This window comes from Monodon monoceros, unplaced genomic scaffold, assembly GCF_005190385.1.
Source record: "Monodon monoceros isolate NGI ecotype Baffin Bay Population unplaced genomic scaffold, NGI_Narwhal_1 Super_Scaffold_2, whole genome shotgun sequence".
NCBI classification, from domain to species: Eukaryota; Metazoa; Chordata; class Mammalia; order Artiodactyla; family Monodontidae; genus Monodon; species Monodon monoceros.
The window spans coordinates 98,635,528-98,653,295 of NW_021703776.1; the positions used below are offsets into that span (position 1 = coordinate 98,635,528).

Below are 17,768 nucleotides of genomic sequence, written 5' to 3' on the forward strand. Positions count from 1 at the left end.
CTGTGCGAGGGCTTTTTCTAGTTGCGGCAAGCAGGGGCCACTCTTCATCGCGGTGCGCGGGCCTCTCACTATGGCGGCCTCTCTTGTTGCGGAGCACAGGCTCCAGACGTGCAGGCTCAGTAGTTGTGGCTCACGGGCCTAGTTGCTCCGCGGCACGTGGGATCTTCCTGGACCAGGGCTCGAACCCGTGTTCCCTGAATCGGCAGGCAGATTCTCAACCACTGCGCCACCCGGGGAGCCCCTGTCTGATGGTTTTGATGTGTTGATCTTATGTGAATTGATCTAGTGCCCCAGGGAGGGTGGGGATTCTTCCTGGACCTGGTCCTCCTTACTAAGAGGGTGGGGGCATGGGAGACCCTCTTTCGGTTTCCCCTCCAAGGTGTAGCCGTGTCACCCCAGCCCTTGGTAGCAGTGCCAGCAGACTTAACTTGAAGACCAGAGGGGAGGGGGACCCCAGGAGACACGGCAGCCCCTCAAAGCCCAGTCCAGCCCCCACTGCTCCTCCTTCCATGGAGTCTCTGGAAGGCTCAGCCCCACGTCAGACAATTCATAGACCCAGCCTGGAGTGACAGTGTGAGCTCAAGGGCCTCTGCACCGTGATTGAAAGTCCTCTCACACGGAGGACATTAAGCTAAGTGAAAAAAGCCAGTCACATAGGACAAATACTGTCTGATTCCAGTCACAGGAAGTATCTAAATCATAGACACAGAAAGTAGACGGTGGTTACCAGGGGCTGGGGAGGGGGGAGCAGTATTGGCATCTAATGGGGCCAGAGCTCCAGGCTGTGGGATGGAATAGTTCTGGAACTCTCTCGGCACGATGTCGAGAATGCACCTGAAGCTGCTTAGCTGTACCTTTAAAGATGGCTAAGATGGTCAATGTTACATGTGTGGTTGTTTTTTTTTGTTTTTTTTTTTAGCACAATAAAATAAAATAAGGCCTTTTTCTGTGTTTCACTTCCTTCTCTAGAAGGAAGCTTTGAACGCTTATGGCTCACAATAGGGTTTCGTTTTATGAACTCTTGGAAAGCATCAACGTTCTAGCATTTCAAATGTTTGTCTAGCTCCGGGAAAGAACACTTTCTCCTGGGAAGCAGCGTTGGTCCGAGGCCCCGAGTTTCTCCGGAGGGGGCGTTCGGGGAGAGCCCTCTGGAAGGCAGGAGAGGAGCTGTTACAGGAGGCTGTACGGGCTGCTGCAGGGCAGACGGAGGGCGAGGAGTTGGTGGGAGAAGGTAAACTATGTCTTTCGGTTTTCACCCCAGTCTCGGGAAAGGGCAGGGCTGAGCGGTGAATGCTGGGACCTGCTGGGGCAGAAACACCTGCTCCGGGCTCCGGGCCCTCTCCCCACCCCCAGCTCTCGCAAAGCCTTGAAATGCCCCCGATTGTTTTCCGCACAGCCGCCTGTGCCGTCGGCACAGCGATCCTTCTCGAGGGACACTTCCGAAGCTCGGCTGGGGCTCAGCCCGGGTCCCCTCAGCCCCAGCGGAGCCTCCGCCCTCCACCTCCCACCAGCCTTTGACCGCGCCGGGTAGGTGGGCGCGGTGCCTTCCTGGCTCAGACCGCCTTGACCCAGACGTTCTCACCCTGCGATCTGGCATCACTTCTGAACTTCCCCTTCGACTGCATTGGACACCTATTTCTAAAAGGCTCTTCCTCCTCAGAAACACTATGTCAGGAAGATCCTGACCCTGCGAAGCTGGTCCAGACCCTGCTTTCCTCTCCCCGCGCCGCTGCTCCATCCTCTGAGGGGATAGAGTAGCCGCTTCACCCAGCCGAGCGATAAAGAGACGGAGGCGCGAGGAACCTGGAGGTTCTGAGACTGTGACAGGTCAGGGGACAGGACCGAGGTACGTGTGTGCGTGGTGGCGGTTTCTGTGCTGGACACGTGAACATGAGGACGGGAAAGGCGGCCGACGCAGGGCGGGGAGACAGCCACCTGGAGGGCTTGATTTCAGGGGCTCTGGGGTGTTCTTCCCGCCCCAGCGCAGGTCTCCCCAGCCTGGGGGGGCACAGAGGTCACCCCCCTTCCCGGGGAGTCGTGTCTGTGCGCAGCTTCCTAGGAAGAGGCGGGTCTGGGAGGGGGCTGCTCGCCCCACCCAGGGCAGAGATGAAGGCCTGGAAGAAAAAGCGGGGTAGGTCCGCTCCTTCGGCATCCCCTGACTTCACGACTGCGACACAAAGCAAACTCCCACCCTCACCCCGGGGAAGTCAGCGGGAGCTGCCTGCCTCCTTGAGCAGAAGCCGGCAGGGAAGCTGGCCGTTTGGACACTGATTTTCCACATTCACTCTCGTGATATTTCCCAACCCTTGCACAATCAGGATTCCATTAACTGATCATTGAAAGTGGTCAGTGTTTGCCAAAAACACTCTTTCTGATTTTATCTAAATTTAAGCCTCCTGGGCTTTCACCCATGAATTCTCTTCCTTCCTCCTGCCGGGCTGGGACTGAGCTCTCTCCAGGCCGGTCTCCGGAAGCTTCTCTGACCACCTTTTTCTGTGCACCTGAACTGCCCCTGACGTGGGACAAATCCCTACATCACTGGAAGCTTTGCTTGGGTGCCTGAAGCCTCGTCCCCCTTGGGCTCTATCCTGGGAAGAAGGTGGAGGCTGCTTTAGAGTCTCACAAGAGTTCTGGAGAAAGCTTTCTTTCTTTCATTTTTTTAAGTTTTTAAAAAATTCTTGAATTTTATTCTATTTATTTTTTTATACAGCAGGTTCTTATTAGTTACCTATTTTATACGTATTAGTGTATATATGTCAATCCTAATCTCCCAATTCATCCAACCACCACACCCTTCCCCGCTTTGTGTCCATACATTCGTTCTCTACATCTGTGTCTCTATTTCTGCCCTGCAAACCGGTTCATCTGTACCATTTTTCTAGATTCCACATATATGCGTTAATATACGATATTTGTTTTTCTCTTTCTGACTTACTTCACTCTGGATGACAGTCTCTAGGTCCATCCACGTCTCTACAAATGACCCAATTTCATTCCTTTTTATGGCTGAGTAATATTCCATTGTATATATGTACCACATTTTCTTCATCCGTTCGTCTGTCGATGGGCATTTAGGTTGCATCCATGACCTGGCTATTGAAAATAGTGCTTCAATGAACATTGGGGTGCATGTCTTTTTGAATTATGGTCTTCTCTGTGTATATGCCCAGTAGTGGGATTGCTATGTCATATGGTAATTCTTTTTTTTTTTTTTTTTTTTGCGGTACACGGGCCTCTCACTGCTGTGGCCTCTCCCGTTGCGGAGCACAGGCTCCGGACGCGCAGGCTCAGCGGCCATGGCTCACGGGCCCAGCCGCTCCGGGGCATGTGGGATCTTCCCAGACCTGGGCACGAACCCGTGTCCCCTGCATCGGCAGGCGGACTCTCAACCACTGTGCCACGAGGGAAGCCCGGAAGGTACTTTCCTGTTGTTCTTCTATCCACTCTGTTTGTGAGTTGAACATTGTTGTGTTGCTTTTTGTCCCAACAGAACCAGTGGAAACCTGTGTCAGGAGAGTCAGAGCCGGACTGCTCCATGTTGGAACTGAGGCTTCTTCTTTTAGGGAAACATGGCGCAGGGAAAAGTGCCACAGGAAACACCATTCTGGGCAAAGCTGTGTTCAAGTCCAGGTTCAGTGAGCAGATGGTGACTAAAACGTGCCAGAGAGAGAGTGGGGCCACGCAGGGGAGGGAGGTTGTGGTCATCGACACCCCTGACCTTTTCTCCTCAATAGCTTGTGCCAATGACAAGGAAGGCTACATTGAGCGCTGCCTGGAGCTCTCAGCTCCCAGCCTCGACGCCTTCCTTCTGGTAATTCCCATCGGCCATTATAAGGTGGAGGACAGAGAAACAATCAAGGGCATCCAGAAGGTGTTTGGAGCTAAAGCCAGGAAGCACATCGTTATAGTCTTTACTTGGAAGGATGATTTGATGGATGGCTTGCTGGAAGATTACATTGAAAGTGACACGTCTGTTAGGGACTTAGTTCAAAACTATGGCGGCCGATACTGCGCTTTCAACAACAAGGCCAGTGAGGATGAGCGGGACGCCCAGGTGAAGGACCTCCTCTGCAAGGTCCAGTGTTTGGTGGATGAGAACCAAGGACCATACTGGGTGAACTTCAGAAATGAAGACAGTGGACTCCAGGTGAGGATTCTTGTGAAGGTCTCCAAGGGTCTCTGTTGTTAGAGCTAGCGGGATAAAGGCACAAATAAGTGAAATGCTGCAGAGGCTTTGTTTAAAGGGATATTTATCCATAAACTGGAAAGATGAGGCTACTTTGAGTATTATACTTTATTGGCAAATTAATGGATATATTTAAGAGCTTATCTGACTTTACCCCTCATAGTATTGGACACATAAATGACTCATTAGACCCTCTCTTCCCTTGGCTTCAGTAAAACTATCCTTTTCTTGTTTCTTCGTCCTCACTTGCTACTCCAGAGAGTGCTGAGTCCTCCTCTAATGACCTGACAGCTGGCATCTTCAGGGCTTGGTTCTCGCCCTTCCTCCCTTCTCTATACTTGTGTCCTCAGGTGATTCCACATTTTTACAACTTTGAGCTTCATCTGTTGCAAACAGTTTCCAAATTAGTAACTCCAGTCCAGGTCTTTCCTCTTGAGTTCTGACTCCTTTGTCCATCCAATTGCTATCTGACATCGCTCTCTTAAAGAATCTCAGAGTTAACACGTCCAGACTTTTGTTTTTCCCTCTTGAATCTCTGAGACTTCAGTTTTCCTCTCAGCTCTGTCAATGGCTGTCCTGCCCATCATGCTGTTCAAACCTAAGCCCAGATGTCAGCTTTGGTACCACGGCCAGCTTGCATCTGACTTCCAGGAGATCATCGTCTTGTGTGATTAAGGCACCTGGAATCCGCCTGCTTCTCTCCGTCTGCACTACCACCATCTGGTCCGGGGCAACCTCTTTTCTTGCCTGTACTATTTTACACATATTTGCATAACAATTTTCCCCTAATTTATTCTTGTGCCTTACCCTCCCCACCCCCATCCATTTCACACACAATAGCCAGATTGATATTTTAGTTGATTTTAAAACTTCTGATTTCATGCCAATTTAAATGTTGGGAGTGAGGCTTCCCCAGGCAGGTGAAGGGGATGTTAATTATGTGTTTAGCTCTTCATCCTTCATTGTCTCCATTTGCCCATGTGGATGGGGAAGGTTCCAAATTTTACTGGATCTCACGTTTGAAGAAGCTTCATCTCTATACTGGGGGTGCAGTAAGGGAAGAAGACATTGGAGATACATGGGGAGCTTGATTTCCAGTCTCCTCCCTTCCCCTGTCCCTCAAATGCACGGCACATCCATCACTTGACTAGTTTCTTCTTCCAGGGAGTCCAGAAGCTTTTCTTAAGCGTCTGGATTTTCTCCAGGAATAGCAGGAACTCTGGGAGACACTGGAAAGAATTACTATTACTATTGGGGACTGCGGAGAAGTAAAGTTAGAAAGTGCTTCAGGAACAATGCCTGGGTTAGATGGCATTTGTGGCACTCCTCTGAGTGAGAACAAAACCCACCTTCTTACTTCTGGGAAACGTGTTGCAGCAGCAGCGGGGTCTCAAGGTCAGCTTCATCATGGACAGGACTACACATGCCAGCAGCGACCATGACCATGACCATGACCATGACGTTCATTTGACCACATCCTAATCATCGAATTACTCTGAATTATATACTTGTGTCTCCGTCCCTTTACTTTGTGAAAAGCTGAGATTTTAGGTCTGTGTGCATCATATTCCTCTTTATTTTCTTTCTAGGATTGTGTGAATGAAGCTACATCTCAGAGGGAGGACCATCCACATGGTAAGATAATTCTTAAAAAAATGTTAAGCTCATATCTGTATTCTTTTGAATGCATCATGCATCAAAATGAAGTGGAAAAATTATCTAGATAAGTCAGAACAAATTGCACCCTGGAGCCCTAGCTCAGGTTGGTGCCCACAGTCTGTCTCCCAGGGAACTGCTAACCCTTGTGAGTAGGTGGGGCACCCGCGCGGGTGTCCCCGGCCTTCCCTGAAATGTTACAGAGCTGGGCTTGTCTCTTGCAGCTTCTTCCCTGACTCAGCCTCTCCTCCCCAGCCTGGGACCCAGCACTACCCAATTTTGGACTCCTACCGGGAGGCAGAAATCACTTCTTCATGGATAACACTAAACAGAATAACACCTGCAGAATTCAGTGATGGAGCTCAGTATCTGTGTGATGATTGCCGTTAATGGTGCATCGTGCACGCTGCACACGTCAATACACGTAGATCTACCTTGTTCTGTTCAGTGGACGTAATGTGGTCCATGGTATGCGCATACGTGACAGATTCACCCATCTCTTTGTTGTTGGACTTTCGGGTTATTTCTGGGCCAGCTCTGTGCAAGAACTGAATATTTCGTAGCGAATAAGGTAGATGAGATCTCTGTCCTTGTAGGACTTCCCAAAATCATAATTAAAATTTTAATGATAATTATTGCAACTGACATTATATGCTGGGATATATATATATAATATAAATTATTCAATCCTAGTAGCATATAATATATAATCCTCATAACCTCACAATATAGCCCTTAATAACAATCCTATAAAGACGGTGTTATTTTCGTTTTACAGTTGAGTAAATTTAGCCAGAAATACGTGAACTTAGACAGCAGTAGGGAGTTAATATTCTGTCGATGCCCATCAGCCAAGACCCCCAGGAATATTCCTGTTACTGAACAAAACTGGGTGGACTGACTTGTGGCAGTGAGGGAATATAGCACATCATGGGGACCAAGGAGCATCTCAGAATGAGGGTGTTGGCGAAGACTTTTTATAGGATGTGGGCTTGTGTGAAGTGATTTGGGGGGAAGTAGAAACTCTCCCAAGGCAGCATAACACGGACATGGTGTCACTAGCATTTCAGCTGCTTTCTTTAAATGCTGTGTTCTTCCACCTTCCCAGACTTGGGGCTCAGACGCTGAGTATCATCCACTCTGATAGTGCCCTGGGTGATACAGACTCGGTGACTATCCTTGTAACCGTGGGCTCTGTCATGTGCCCAGTGGGTCTGGTATTGACTTGGGATCATGGGAGAAGTGGTGGGGACAGTGTATGTGTGGAGAGACAGTTTTGTGGTACAGGTTATTACAGTAATTTACTGAGGTATAATTTACAGAGAGTGAGATGCACAAATCTTACGTGTACAACTCGAGGGTTGTTTACATATCTACACATATGTGACATCATCTAGATAAAGATATGGGGCATTTCCATCACCTTAGAAGTTCTTACTGTCCCTCCCCAAAGGGAACCACTCTCCAGGCTTCTATCAACATGGATTAATTTTGCGTGTTCTTGCACTTCAGATAATGACATCATGTAGCATGTGGTTTTGTGTCTGACTTCTTTCACTTAGCATGTTTTGGCGATCCATCCAGGCTGCATGTCAGTACATCACTTTTTGTTAAATTGCCGAGTTGTATTCTATTTTATGAACATACCCCTGAGATGCATTTTTTTATTTAAGTTTTTAAAAATTAATTATTATTTTTTTATTTGGATTGGCCGCCCTTCACGGCATGTGGGACTCCTGGTTCCCTGACCAGGGATCAAACCCGTGCCCCCTGCAGTGGAAGCACAGAGTCCCAACCACTGGACCACCAGGGAAGCCCCCCACTACGATGCATTTTAAACTCATTCTCCCCAGTTCTGCCTTAGCCCATGAACTTCACACCCCAGTAGTTAACTTCGGCAGCAAAATAAGAGGGATCCTGAGGCTCATGGCCAGTGAAGGCCAAGTTCAACATTTTCATGTTCCTGGGAAATCTGAAGCCCTTTACACCTCTCTTAAGTTGTTCATGGCCCTTTTCATGGCTTTCACTTTGATGGGTAGCTTCTGACTGGGTCTAGAGTTCTACTGGTTCAGAGGACCACTGCCATTCTCTATAAAATCTGACAAGAGATCTCTAAAATCTCAAAAGAGATTTATGAGAAATCCTAAAACCCGTCCACATCTCTGTATTCAAATGTAAGAAGAGACTCTGAATCTGTCCTTTTGTCCCAGGGCCAGGGGCGGAGCATCACCAGGCTACAGGATGTGAGCCGAACCATGAGCCGTCAACACTGAAGGTCCTGCTCGTGGGGAAGCATGGTGTGGGGAAAAGTGCAGCTGGAAACAGCCTTCTGGGGAGGTGGGTCTTTGAGACCCAATACAGCGAAAAGCCAGTAACCCAGAGGTGTAAGTCCGAGAGCAGAACCTGGAGAGGGAGGAAAGTTTTGATCATTGACACTCCAGACTTCTCATCTGCAAAGGATGTTGAACAAGACCTTTTGAACAACACCTTTCCAGGTCCCCATGCCTTCCTGCTGGTGACCCCGCTGGGCTCTTTCAATGAGAGCGATCACATGGTGCTGAGTACCATCCAGAGCATTTTTGGAGATAAATTCATTGAGTACATGATTGTTCTCCTCACCAGGAAAGAAGATCTAGGGAATCAGGATCTAGATACGTTCTTAAAAATCAGAGCTGAAAGGCTCTACGAGCTCATCAAGGAATGTAAAAATCGATGCAGCATCTTCAACTATAGAGCAACGGGAGAACAGGAACAGTGCCAGGTGGACGAGCTCCTGCAAAAAATTGTGAGCGTGGTGCAGCAGCATGGGGGCAAGCCGTGCACCTTCAGGGGGAAAGGTAAACGCTGTCTAGAAAACCTTTTCTGCATACTTAAAAATAGATATAAATGTACAGGAACTTTGTTTTCTGAAGGGCATAGCGGAGGTCCAAAGGACAGGTCTCTTCTGTTAGCTGACTCTTTCTCCTTTCTGTCTCAAATTTTACTAAATTTATGTACCTGTGTGTGCACTGTCCTGACCTGGTCTATAATTTTCTCCTGACTTTTCTCCCATCTCTTCAACTGGATGGTGAGCATCTTGAGGGAAGGAGTTTCCAGTCTCTTGTCTTCCCCACAGCGTATCTGTTGCCCAGGGCTTAGCACTCAGTGCTGGTGCTGAGACAGTCCTGGTTCATTGGTTTTACCCTTCCCTTCTTCCTCCCCTTCCCCCACCCCCCGCCTCTTCCTTTCCTCCCTGCCCTCCGCCTTTCTTGACCTCTTTGTTTACTCTCTTGGTTCTTTACTCTTCCCTCTGTTGGAGAAGGGGGGGCTGTTTTGACCGGACAAGGACAGGGAGCCTGAATCCTCATGATGGTCATGCCCCACATGGCACTAGGTGGGCTTTATTAGTCCAGCCACACTAACTTACCTACTGCTTAAGCAGAAGTCCCCTTGTAGTCCACTCAGTGCTACAAATTCTATTGACCTGAGCTGAGATTCTTCCCATTCTACTCATCCCGTTCTCTTCTGCTTCAAAGATCCTCACCTGGGAAGAACATCAGACCAAAAGGGGCATATCTGTTTGTTGTGCTCTTTCACATTCTTAATGGGGAGCCAGGTGCTGGGCAGCCTCCTAAAAGCACAGACATGTGGGAAAGTCAGGAGGGGCTGTGTGGTGGAAGCACGATTTGAAACAGGCTTTGGAGAATGGGTAGAGTTTGCATGGCTGAGTACAAAGCTCCAGAGAGTACACTAGCAACTTGAAGCAAGGAGGTAGAACTGAGCATCTACTTGTGAGAGGACAAAGGGGCATGGTCTTGATGGAGATGAGGGTTCACACCTCTAGATATGGGATGGGGAGTTTAGACCAGATTGCCGAGGGGGTGAGAACCACACCGTCCGAGGGCATGGAAGAGGGACTTAATCTATTTTTTAATCCTGTATGTTTAACTATGAGATTGTGGGTTCAGGATAAGCAATTGAGTAATTTCTCCCAGAAGGAAGAACGTGGGATGGGCTTTCCTCTCTCTTTGTTTTGAGGCAGATATCAGTAACTTGGTAAAAACTCACAATCGAGAACTGTGAGACCTGAACGGAAGAGAGAGATCACAGTACAAGTGCAAAGTCATAAGGAAAACCCCAGTAATACATGTTGCAAGATCTTTCTGCATCTATCATCTCATTTATAGGGAAATTTTTTTCTTTTTTTTTTGCGGTAAGCGGGCCTCTCACTGCTGTGGCCTCTCCCGTTGCGGAGCGCAGGCTCCGGACGCGCAGGCTCAGTGGCCATGGCTCACGGGCCCAGCCGCTCTGCGGCATGTGGGATCCTCCGGGACCGGGGCACGAACCTGTGTCCCCTGCATCGGCAGGCGGACGCTCAACCACTGCGCCACCAGGGAAGCCCCAGATTGTGTAATTTTGACAGGCTGTTCCAGTGCTTGGGGATGGAACTTTCCGAGCATCCTTTGCTGTGATTAATGGCAGTAGTCTTGATCTTGAGATGAAAGTTGTAGCCAGATCAGCCCATGGTCACGAATCTTTCCTGCTTTCTCTTCTGCAGAGTCGCTGTGCATTATCTTCGTGGGGAGGAGCGGAACTGGGAAGAGTGCCAGTGGGAACACCATCCTCGGGAGGCCGGAGTTCCGCTCTCAGCTGGAAGCACAGCTGGTCACCAAGACATGCCAGAGCGGCTGGAGGGCGTGGGATGGGCAGGATGTTGTGGTTGTGGACACTCCCCTGCCCTGCCTGGTGTCTGGAGCTGAAGGGGGTCCATCCCAGGTCGATGAGGAGGTCAAACGCTGTTTGTCCTACTATAAAGAAGGGAGTACGGTTCTGGTCCTGGTATTACAGCTAGGACGGATCACGCGAGAGGACAAAAAGGCAGTGGCGGAATTAAAGACCATCTTTGGAGAGGAAGTTATGAAATACACGATTGTGCTGTTTACCCGGAAGGAAGACTTAGAGACTGGGAAGCTTGAAGATTATGTCAAAAACACAGATAACAGATATCTTAGGGACATAATTGAAAAATGTAAGGGGAGATATTGTGCTTTTAATAACAAAGAAACTGGCCAAGCCAGGGAAGAGCAGGCAAGAGAGCTTTTGTCAGAGGTTACTAACCTGATAAAGTGCCGTAGAGAGCATGAATATCGCCATCCATGGGGGAATGTAGGCAAAATAATGAAAAATTTTCAGCCCCCAAAATTACTGAATAATTTAAAAAGTATATTACTATAAAATTACTAAATAACTTAAAGGGTAAGTTAGTGTAGGAAGCCCCACATTACTAAATAATTTAAAAGGTAAGTTACTATAGCAAGCTGAAATGCCCGGGGTCTCTTTAAGTTAGAGATACCCTCAGGCTACAAGCATGGTGGGGGGCATGGTAGGACTGGTGGGATGGGAAGAGGGTCCATGACTTTGAGGGCTTGAGAGGTAAATGCATATCACACTGTGGGGCTTCAGCTCTTTGTAGGTAAATAAGTTGTCAGGCTGGGGCAGGTAATAGGGGATAACAAAGGAGAAAGAAAAAATAAGGCGGGAAATCTGAGCAAAGCCTTCAGGGGTTAATTAGGCTGATATTAAGGATCAGAATCAAGTCACAAGAATCACTTCATCTGTGTAGACAGATCGGAGTCAGGACAGACACTGGGACTGAGGCCAAGGCCAGCCTGGGGTCAGAATACAGAGAGTCACACAAGAACCAGAGGATTCAGATACATGAAGGTAAGACAATGTCCAGTCAACTCCTGGGTGTGGCAGAATGGAGAAGCTGGACTCCTGTGGGCCTCTCTGATGCCCAGCACTGCTTGCCAGGTGCCCTGAGCTCTCCATCTCCACCGCGGCAGCACTCAGGGCCTTCCTTTCTTCACATGATGGCTACTCCTTACTTCTTTCCCCAGTCCAAGCTGGAATGGAAAGTGGGACCTAGTCTACCTTCCTTTGCTGTCCCTGAGGAAATGAACAGGAGTCTGTGAAGTATCAAAAGATTTTATTGCCAATCATTCACAGTGAAATAGACTAGAACAAAAATTAGAAGCATGGTAAAATTGTCAAGATTAGACGATCTTGCAAAAATTTAAAATTCTAAGTAAAATTCTAGATTTCCTCTAGGAAAAGTTATTGAGAACTCCTTTATACTTCTCTCTCTCTTTCCCTTTCTTTTTCCCTCTCTCCCCCACCCTCCTTGTCCCTGAGGCTTAGGAATTAGGTTAAAACTCAAAGAGGGGCTTCCCTGGTGGTGCGGTGGTTGTGAGTCTGCCTGCCGATGCAGGGGACACGGGTTCGTGTCCCAGCCCGGGAGGATCCCACATGCCGCGGAGCGGCTGGGCCCGTGAGCCATGGCCGCTGGGCCTGCGCGTCCGGAGCCTGTGCTCCGCAACGGGAGAGGCCGCAAGAGTGAGAGGCCCGCGTACCGCTAAAAAAAAAAACACAAAAAATCCCAGAAAACTCAAAGAGGTCAAATAATAATGGCTTAAACACATTAGGGGTTTATAGTGTCTTACATTAAGAAGTCCAGGAGTAGGCAGTCTGAGACCAGTGTGGCATCAACGTTCCAGCTTCTTTCTGCCTTTCTGCCCCCACCCATCGGCATGCAGCCTCCATACTTAAGGTTGCTTCTTACGGTTCCAAGATGGTGGTGTCCTACTCACGGCTAAGCAGGTTATATTGAGAGCTGCCTGGTGTGGGTGACATGTGAGAACTATGGAGTCTTCTCCCAGTTAGATGTAAGGTCAGATGTTTTCAATATTAACTGCTTTACACATGCTTTGAGGACATGATCTATGTCACCATCTGCTTTTTTAAAATTTCAAAGTATCAGGTTACGTCAAGATTAACCCATTGATAAGAGCATGGAATGTCACCATTAATACTTTTGTACTCTGCATAACCCTTAATACGATAAATTCTGGTAAGTGTGTATAAATATATTCAGTTGAGTGAAATAATAAAGATGAATTATATTATGAATTCACCTCTTCTTTCTGATTCCTATTTTTCTGACTTGGGGGAAGAGCATGCTTCCATGGAGAGGAAATGAAAATGTTTAAATACCTTGACTCTGGTGGTTTTTGCATCTTTGATGCCTGAAAACCTTTAAACTGGGTGACAGTCACTTCACTAGGCCTCTGCCAGTTCAGGAATCTTCTACTCTGAGCATGTCATTACAGCAAGGACAAACAGATGTAACCAGTATTAGAGCCAGGTACCTGGGAAGAATAAAGTCTAGAAGACATTCTGCGCCTCTTCCCAGAGCTTCCCTTCAGCTTGAAGGCAGGAACAAATCCCAGAGTGCTACCCATGATTGAGCAGGTGACACTGGACCTGCATGAGGTGGGGAATGTGTGGGCTGAGCAATGTGATGTACATTGCCAGAGGAGAGAAGAAAGAGGCAGGAAGAATATTTGAAGAAATAATGGCTGTGAACTTCCAAAATTTGATGAAAACCATTAATGTACACATCTAAGAAACTCAATGAACTTTAAGTAGGATAAATTCAAAGAGACCCACACCCATTATAATCAAACTACAAAAGACAAAGACAAAGAATCTTAAAAACAGCAAGAGAGAAGTGACTCATAACATACAAGGGATCCTCAACAAGATTAACATCTGATTTCTCATCAGAAACCATAGAAGCCAGTGGTCCATAGGATCGTATATTCAAAGTGCTGAAAGAAAAGACTATCGACCCCACATTCTTTATCTAGCAAAACTGTTCTTCAAAAATTAAGAAGAAATTTAAAACATCCCCAGATAAAGAGAAGTGGAAAGAATTTATTACTTGCAGAGCTACCCTACGAGATAAGATCCTGAGAAAAAAGAACAAAGCTGGAGGTATCACGTTTCCTGACTTCAAACTATACTACAAAGCCGCAGTAACCAAAACAGTATGGTACTGGCACAAAAACAGACACATAGATCAATGGAACAGATGAGAGGGCCAAAAAATAAACCCACGCACATATGGTCAATTAATCCACAACAAAAGAGGCAAGAATATCCAATAGGGAAAAGGCAGTCTCTTCAATAAGTGGCATTGGGAAAACTGGACAGTTACATGTAAAAGAATGAAATCAGAACATTTTCTCAAACTGTATACAAAAACAAACTGAAAATGGATTAAGTGTCTAAATGTAGTACTGGAAACCATAAAAATTGTAGAAGAAAACATAGGCAGAACACTCTGACATAGTCTTAGTAATAGTTTTTTGGATCTGTCTCCTCAGGCAAGGGAAACAAAGCAAAAATAAACTAATGGGGCCTAATTAAACTTAAAAACTTTTGCACAGCTAAGGAAACCATCGACAAAACAAAAAGACAACCTACTTAATGGGAGAAGATATTTGTAAATGATGTGCCAGATAAGGGGTTATTACTCAAAATACATAAAGAAATCATACAACTCAATATAGAAGAAAACCCCATGGGCTTCCCTGGTGGCGCAGTGGTTGAGAGTCCGCCTGCCGATGCAGGGGACACGGGTTCGTGCCCCGGTCCGGGAAGATCCCACATGCCGCAGAGCGGCTGGGCCCGTGAGCCATGGCCACTGAGCCTGCGCGTCCGGAGCCTGTGCTCCGCAGCGGGAGAGGCCACAACAGTGAGAGGCCTGTGTACCGCAAAAAATAAATAAATAAATAAATAAAACCTTACTCCTCATCCTTCCCACTTTATATTGAAAGGTTGGAAAAAATCAATTGAACAAACATTGAAACATTTCCCGTGTATTCAGAATATTAAATAAACTAAGATGAACATCAAATGTGGGCCAAAGAATATTTGAGGTACTCCATGTGGTTTAACAAGAAGATATATTTGTACTTATTTCTGGTATCCAACTTGTTTTCTATGAATATTTAAAAGACTCAATTCTAAATCTTCTAGCTCCTGGAGAAGGTCTGTCTCTTTTTGAATTTTCTCCAACTGTTTTTTTTTTTTTTTTTTTCTGTTTGCTGCCTGTTGTTTCAAGTTATTTGATTGCTTTTGAGACAGGCTGGGACCTGAGACCCTTTGCTACAATGCTGCAAACATTGCACCTGGACACACCTCTCTTCAAGCTACAAAATGCAAAGAAACTATATAGGACTAAAAATAACTGCGTGCATGCGCAGTTGGGGCAAATTCTGGCCCCAAAGGATACAAAGAGACCAAAAAAAAAAAAAAAACCCCCAAAACCCCACAACTGCCACTTTTGAAGAGCCTGGAGCAAAAACAGTGTGTTGGGAGCAAAAGCTGTGTACTGTGCATGCCCCCTGCACTCAACCACCAGAGGGGTGGGCAAAACATCTAAGCCACCCCTCTGGCCCGACCCCCAGACACATTCCTACCCTCACCCTTGGGGAGCGAGCAAGCAAGGGAACCTGCTGTCTGTTCCCCCTCCCCCCTGCCGCAGCAGGGGCCCCGATAAAGCCTTGCCTGAATTTCTCCTCCGGCCTCTGGTCAATTTCTATTGACTGGGGAAGGTCAAGAACCCTGGTCGGTAACACTTTCAGTTTCTTCTCTAGGTTCCTGCCTTTCCCCCCTCTATCTCAGGGTCTCATGATGGTGACTGAGACAAGATATTTTGTGATGTGCTTCCTGTTTTGCAGCTTTCGGCCTCATTCTTCTTTATTTTGTAGGGGCTGTTTATGATATCGTTATTTTGCCTTTGTGGTTTCACATTCTGGGGTGGTTTCTCATGCAGCATGAGAAGAGTACTTGTTTGTTTCTTAGAGCTGAATTTCTAAAAGTCATTCCAAGCTCTTCACTGGGTACTTCACTTAGAACTGCTTTGTAAATTACTCATTCCACTGGAAATACTAAGAAAATGTTTGCTAAGAAAGCGGCTGTATTTCTGCATTTGATTACAGGTTGTGCCTGTGCAAAACAAAGCTAGTAGAATGCAGTTACATTGCGCCCGTCCTCATCTGCAGAGTCTGTAAAACAGAGGCCACTGGTTTGAAAATATCTTTTTTTACACCCCGCACCTCCCTTTGTCTCCTTGATTTCCAAACCCATATAGTACTAATGGCTGTATGAAAGCTTTCACTAGACTGCATTACAAAACCAGTTCCAAAGTGAGATTTACAATCACATAGCAAGTGGCAACAAGCAAATTTTTGCTTTGACAAGAGTTTAGCTAGAAAGTCAAACTCATCATAAATGGGGTCATGTTTTGGTAGTTGCTTTACTGCACTTGCTTCATTTGTTGCAGTGTAGAAGGATGTTTGTTATCCACAGTTGGAAACTGTTGTTTTGTCAACATCTGTGCTAGCTATTAGCACAGCAGTAGTTTTACATTCTATAGCTCTGAATTTTTATTGGCTGTAGACACTTTTGTGGCTAAAGTTTCATGATATCCACTAAAGTCAGGTGCAGATTTACTCTAATAAAATAAGGCGTACCCTTATTTTCAGGAACATACACATCTGATTGTACGGTTGAGGTCCTGGAGATAATACATTAGTTATCTATTTTATACATATTAGTGTATATATGTCAATCCCAATCTCCCAATTCATTGTTTCTGATTTTTTTTTTGCCAACTAAATTTATATGTAATATATAATCGAATATAGTCATAATTTATTTATAACATTTCCAACGTTTTATTATCTTTCAAGAATCTGTGGATTGACAGGAGCTGGTTCTGCTCCATGTGACATTGGCTGGAGTTGCAGTTATCTGGGATCTCAATGGAGCTGCAATGTACAAGATGCATGACTCACATGGCTGGTCAGTGATGCCGGGGATGTTACCCTAGGGCCCACATGTGTGTGGTCTTTTCATACAGTTTGAGCTTCTCATAGCATGGCAGCTGGGTTCTGAGAGGGACTGTTCAAAGAACAGCTTTCCGAGAACCCCCTAGTCTTTTCAGAGAGAATTGCTTGCACCTCAGTTTCCAAAGGAGAGAAATACGTATTTAAATTCCACTCCCTGGGAAGAGTATTCACTCCTTCTCATAGAATGAGGAGTAATTTAGGGGGAAGAACTTGGGGGAAAGCCTGACATCCACTGATCCAGACATTGGACTAGTGTTTTGAAACCGTGTACAAAAGTCCTTGTCTTTTGAAGCAAAATGCTGACTCAAGAGTGAATGATTGGGAAATGTGAAGATCTAGAGACAATAGCTGTTGGGCTGGGGAACTGGTAACAATTTAGACTATAATTCTGCCACATTGCAGAATCACGGAACTCCCAGTTCCCTGAAAGACATAGATAAAGGCCTGACACACATTCCTAAGTTGTTTGTACAGGAAGCTGACTCACCAGATGAAAACTGCTGACCACAAGCACATGGACCCCAGACTGGTTGGAACCAGAAGGTTGACGATGCTTGAAACTTCACCTTGATGCCAACCAATCCGAGAATTGTCCATGAGCCGATCACACCCTGCTCCTTGAACACTATAACTCCTCACTACCCTCTCCAGGGTGGGTCACACAGTCTTGAGTCTTGAGGGCATTAGCCCACTGTGGCCCCCTTTGCCTGGCAAAGCAATAAAAGCTACTCTTTTCTACGTCACCCAAAACCCTGTCTCCGCATTTCTATTCGGCATGGGTGAACAGAGGCTGAGTTTCTGCAACAGTTTCTTTGCCTCAGATCAGGAAGCAGGCTCCACATCCCCTCTCTTGTGTTCCTGGGTCCCCCTGTGCCCATGTGCAGTCTGCTTGGTGCTCCCTGTTTCCATGCTCTAAGTTGACCAGAGAAGATCTGTTTCTGGCAGACTCAGGTTAGTCTCTCCTCCTCAGGCTTACTCTCCTGAGTCTCACATGGTCCGGATGTTTGTTAGACCAGCTCTGGACCAGCCCTCTCCCATTCAGGGAGGTGGTTTGCGAAATGCCATTATGACCTTTGATTCCTGCTGCACTTCTTCATCCCAGCACTAGGGGGCTCTGTGCTTTGGATGAAAAGGTGATAGTTGGCCCAGTTGACTCGTCTTTTTTTTTTTCCAAATCCAAAATGTAT

At 46.6% G+C, this 17,768-nt stretch overlaps 1 protein-coding gene across 4 annotated transcripts; it reads left to right on the forward strand.

Annotated features, from left to right (window-relative positions):
- The first annotated feature begins 963 nt into the window (after positions 1–963).
- Positions 964–12,278, forward strand: GIMAP8 (GTPase, IMAP family member 8). 4 transcript variants are annotated; one of them, XM_029233702.1, is made up of 6 exons: positions 964–1,527; positions 1,661–1,846; positions 3,491–4,147; positions 5,776–5,821; positions 8,053–8,679; positions 10,380–12,278. In XM_029233702.1, the coding sequence occupies exons 3-6, from the start codon at positions 3,536–3,538 to the stop codon at positions 11,054–11,056; spliced, it is 1,962 nt and encodes a 653-aa protein (XP_029089535.1). In that variant the 5' UTR covers positions 964–1,527; positions 1,661–1,846; positions 3,491–3,535; the 3' UTR covers positions 11,057–12,278. The 4 variants fall into 4 exon arrangements, with proteins under 4 accessions (XP_029089535.1, XP_029089536.1, XP_029089534.1 ...); XM_029233703.1 differs by having other exon boundaries at positions 964–1,231; XM_029233701.1 differs by having other exon boundaries at positions 964–1,846.
- The last annotated feature ends 5,490 nt before the right edge of the window (positions 12,279–17,768 follow it).

What these genes read in the sequence shown, in the direction of transcription:
- GIMAP8 (XM_029233701.1), top strand. Translation starts at nt 3,536, where the DNA reads ATGTTGGAACTGAGGCTTCTTCTTTTAGGGAAACATGGCGCAGGGAAA. An exon ending in GAGGGAGGACCATCCACATG is followed by an intron (nt 5,822 to 8,052) that starts GTAAGATAATTC and finishes CTTTTGTCCCAG; the next exon opens with GGCCAGGGGCGGAGCATCAC. An exon ending in GTGCACCTTCAGGGGGAAAG is followed by an intron (nt 8,680 to 10,379) that starts GTAAACGCTGTC and finishes TCTCTTCTGCAG; the next exon opens with AGTCGCTGTGCATTATCTTC.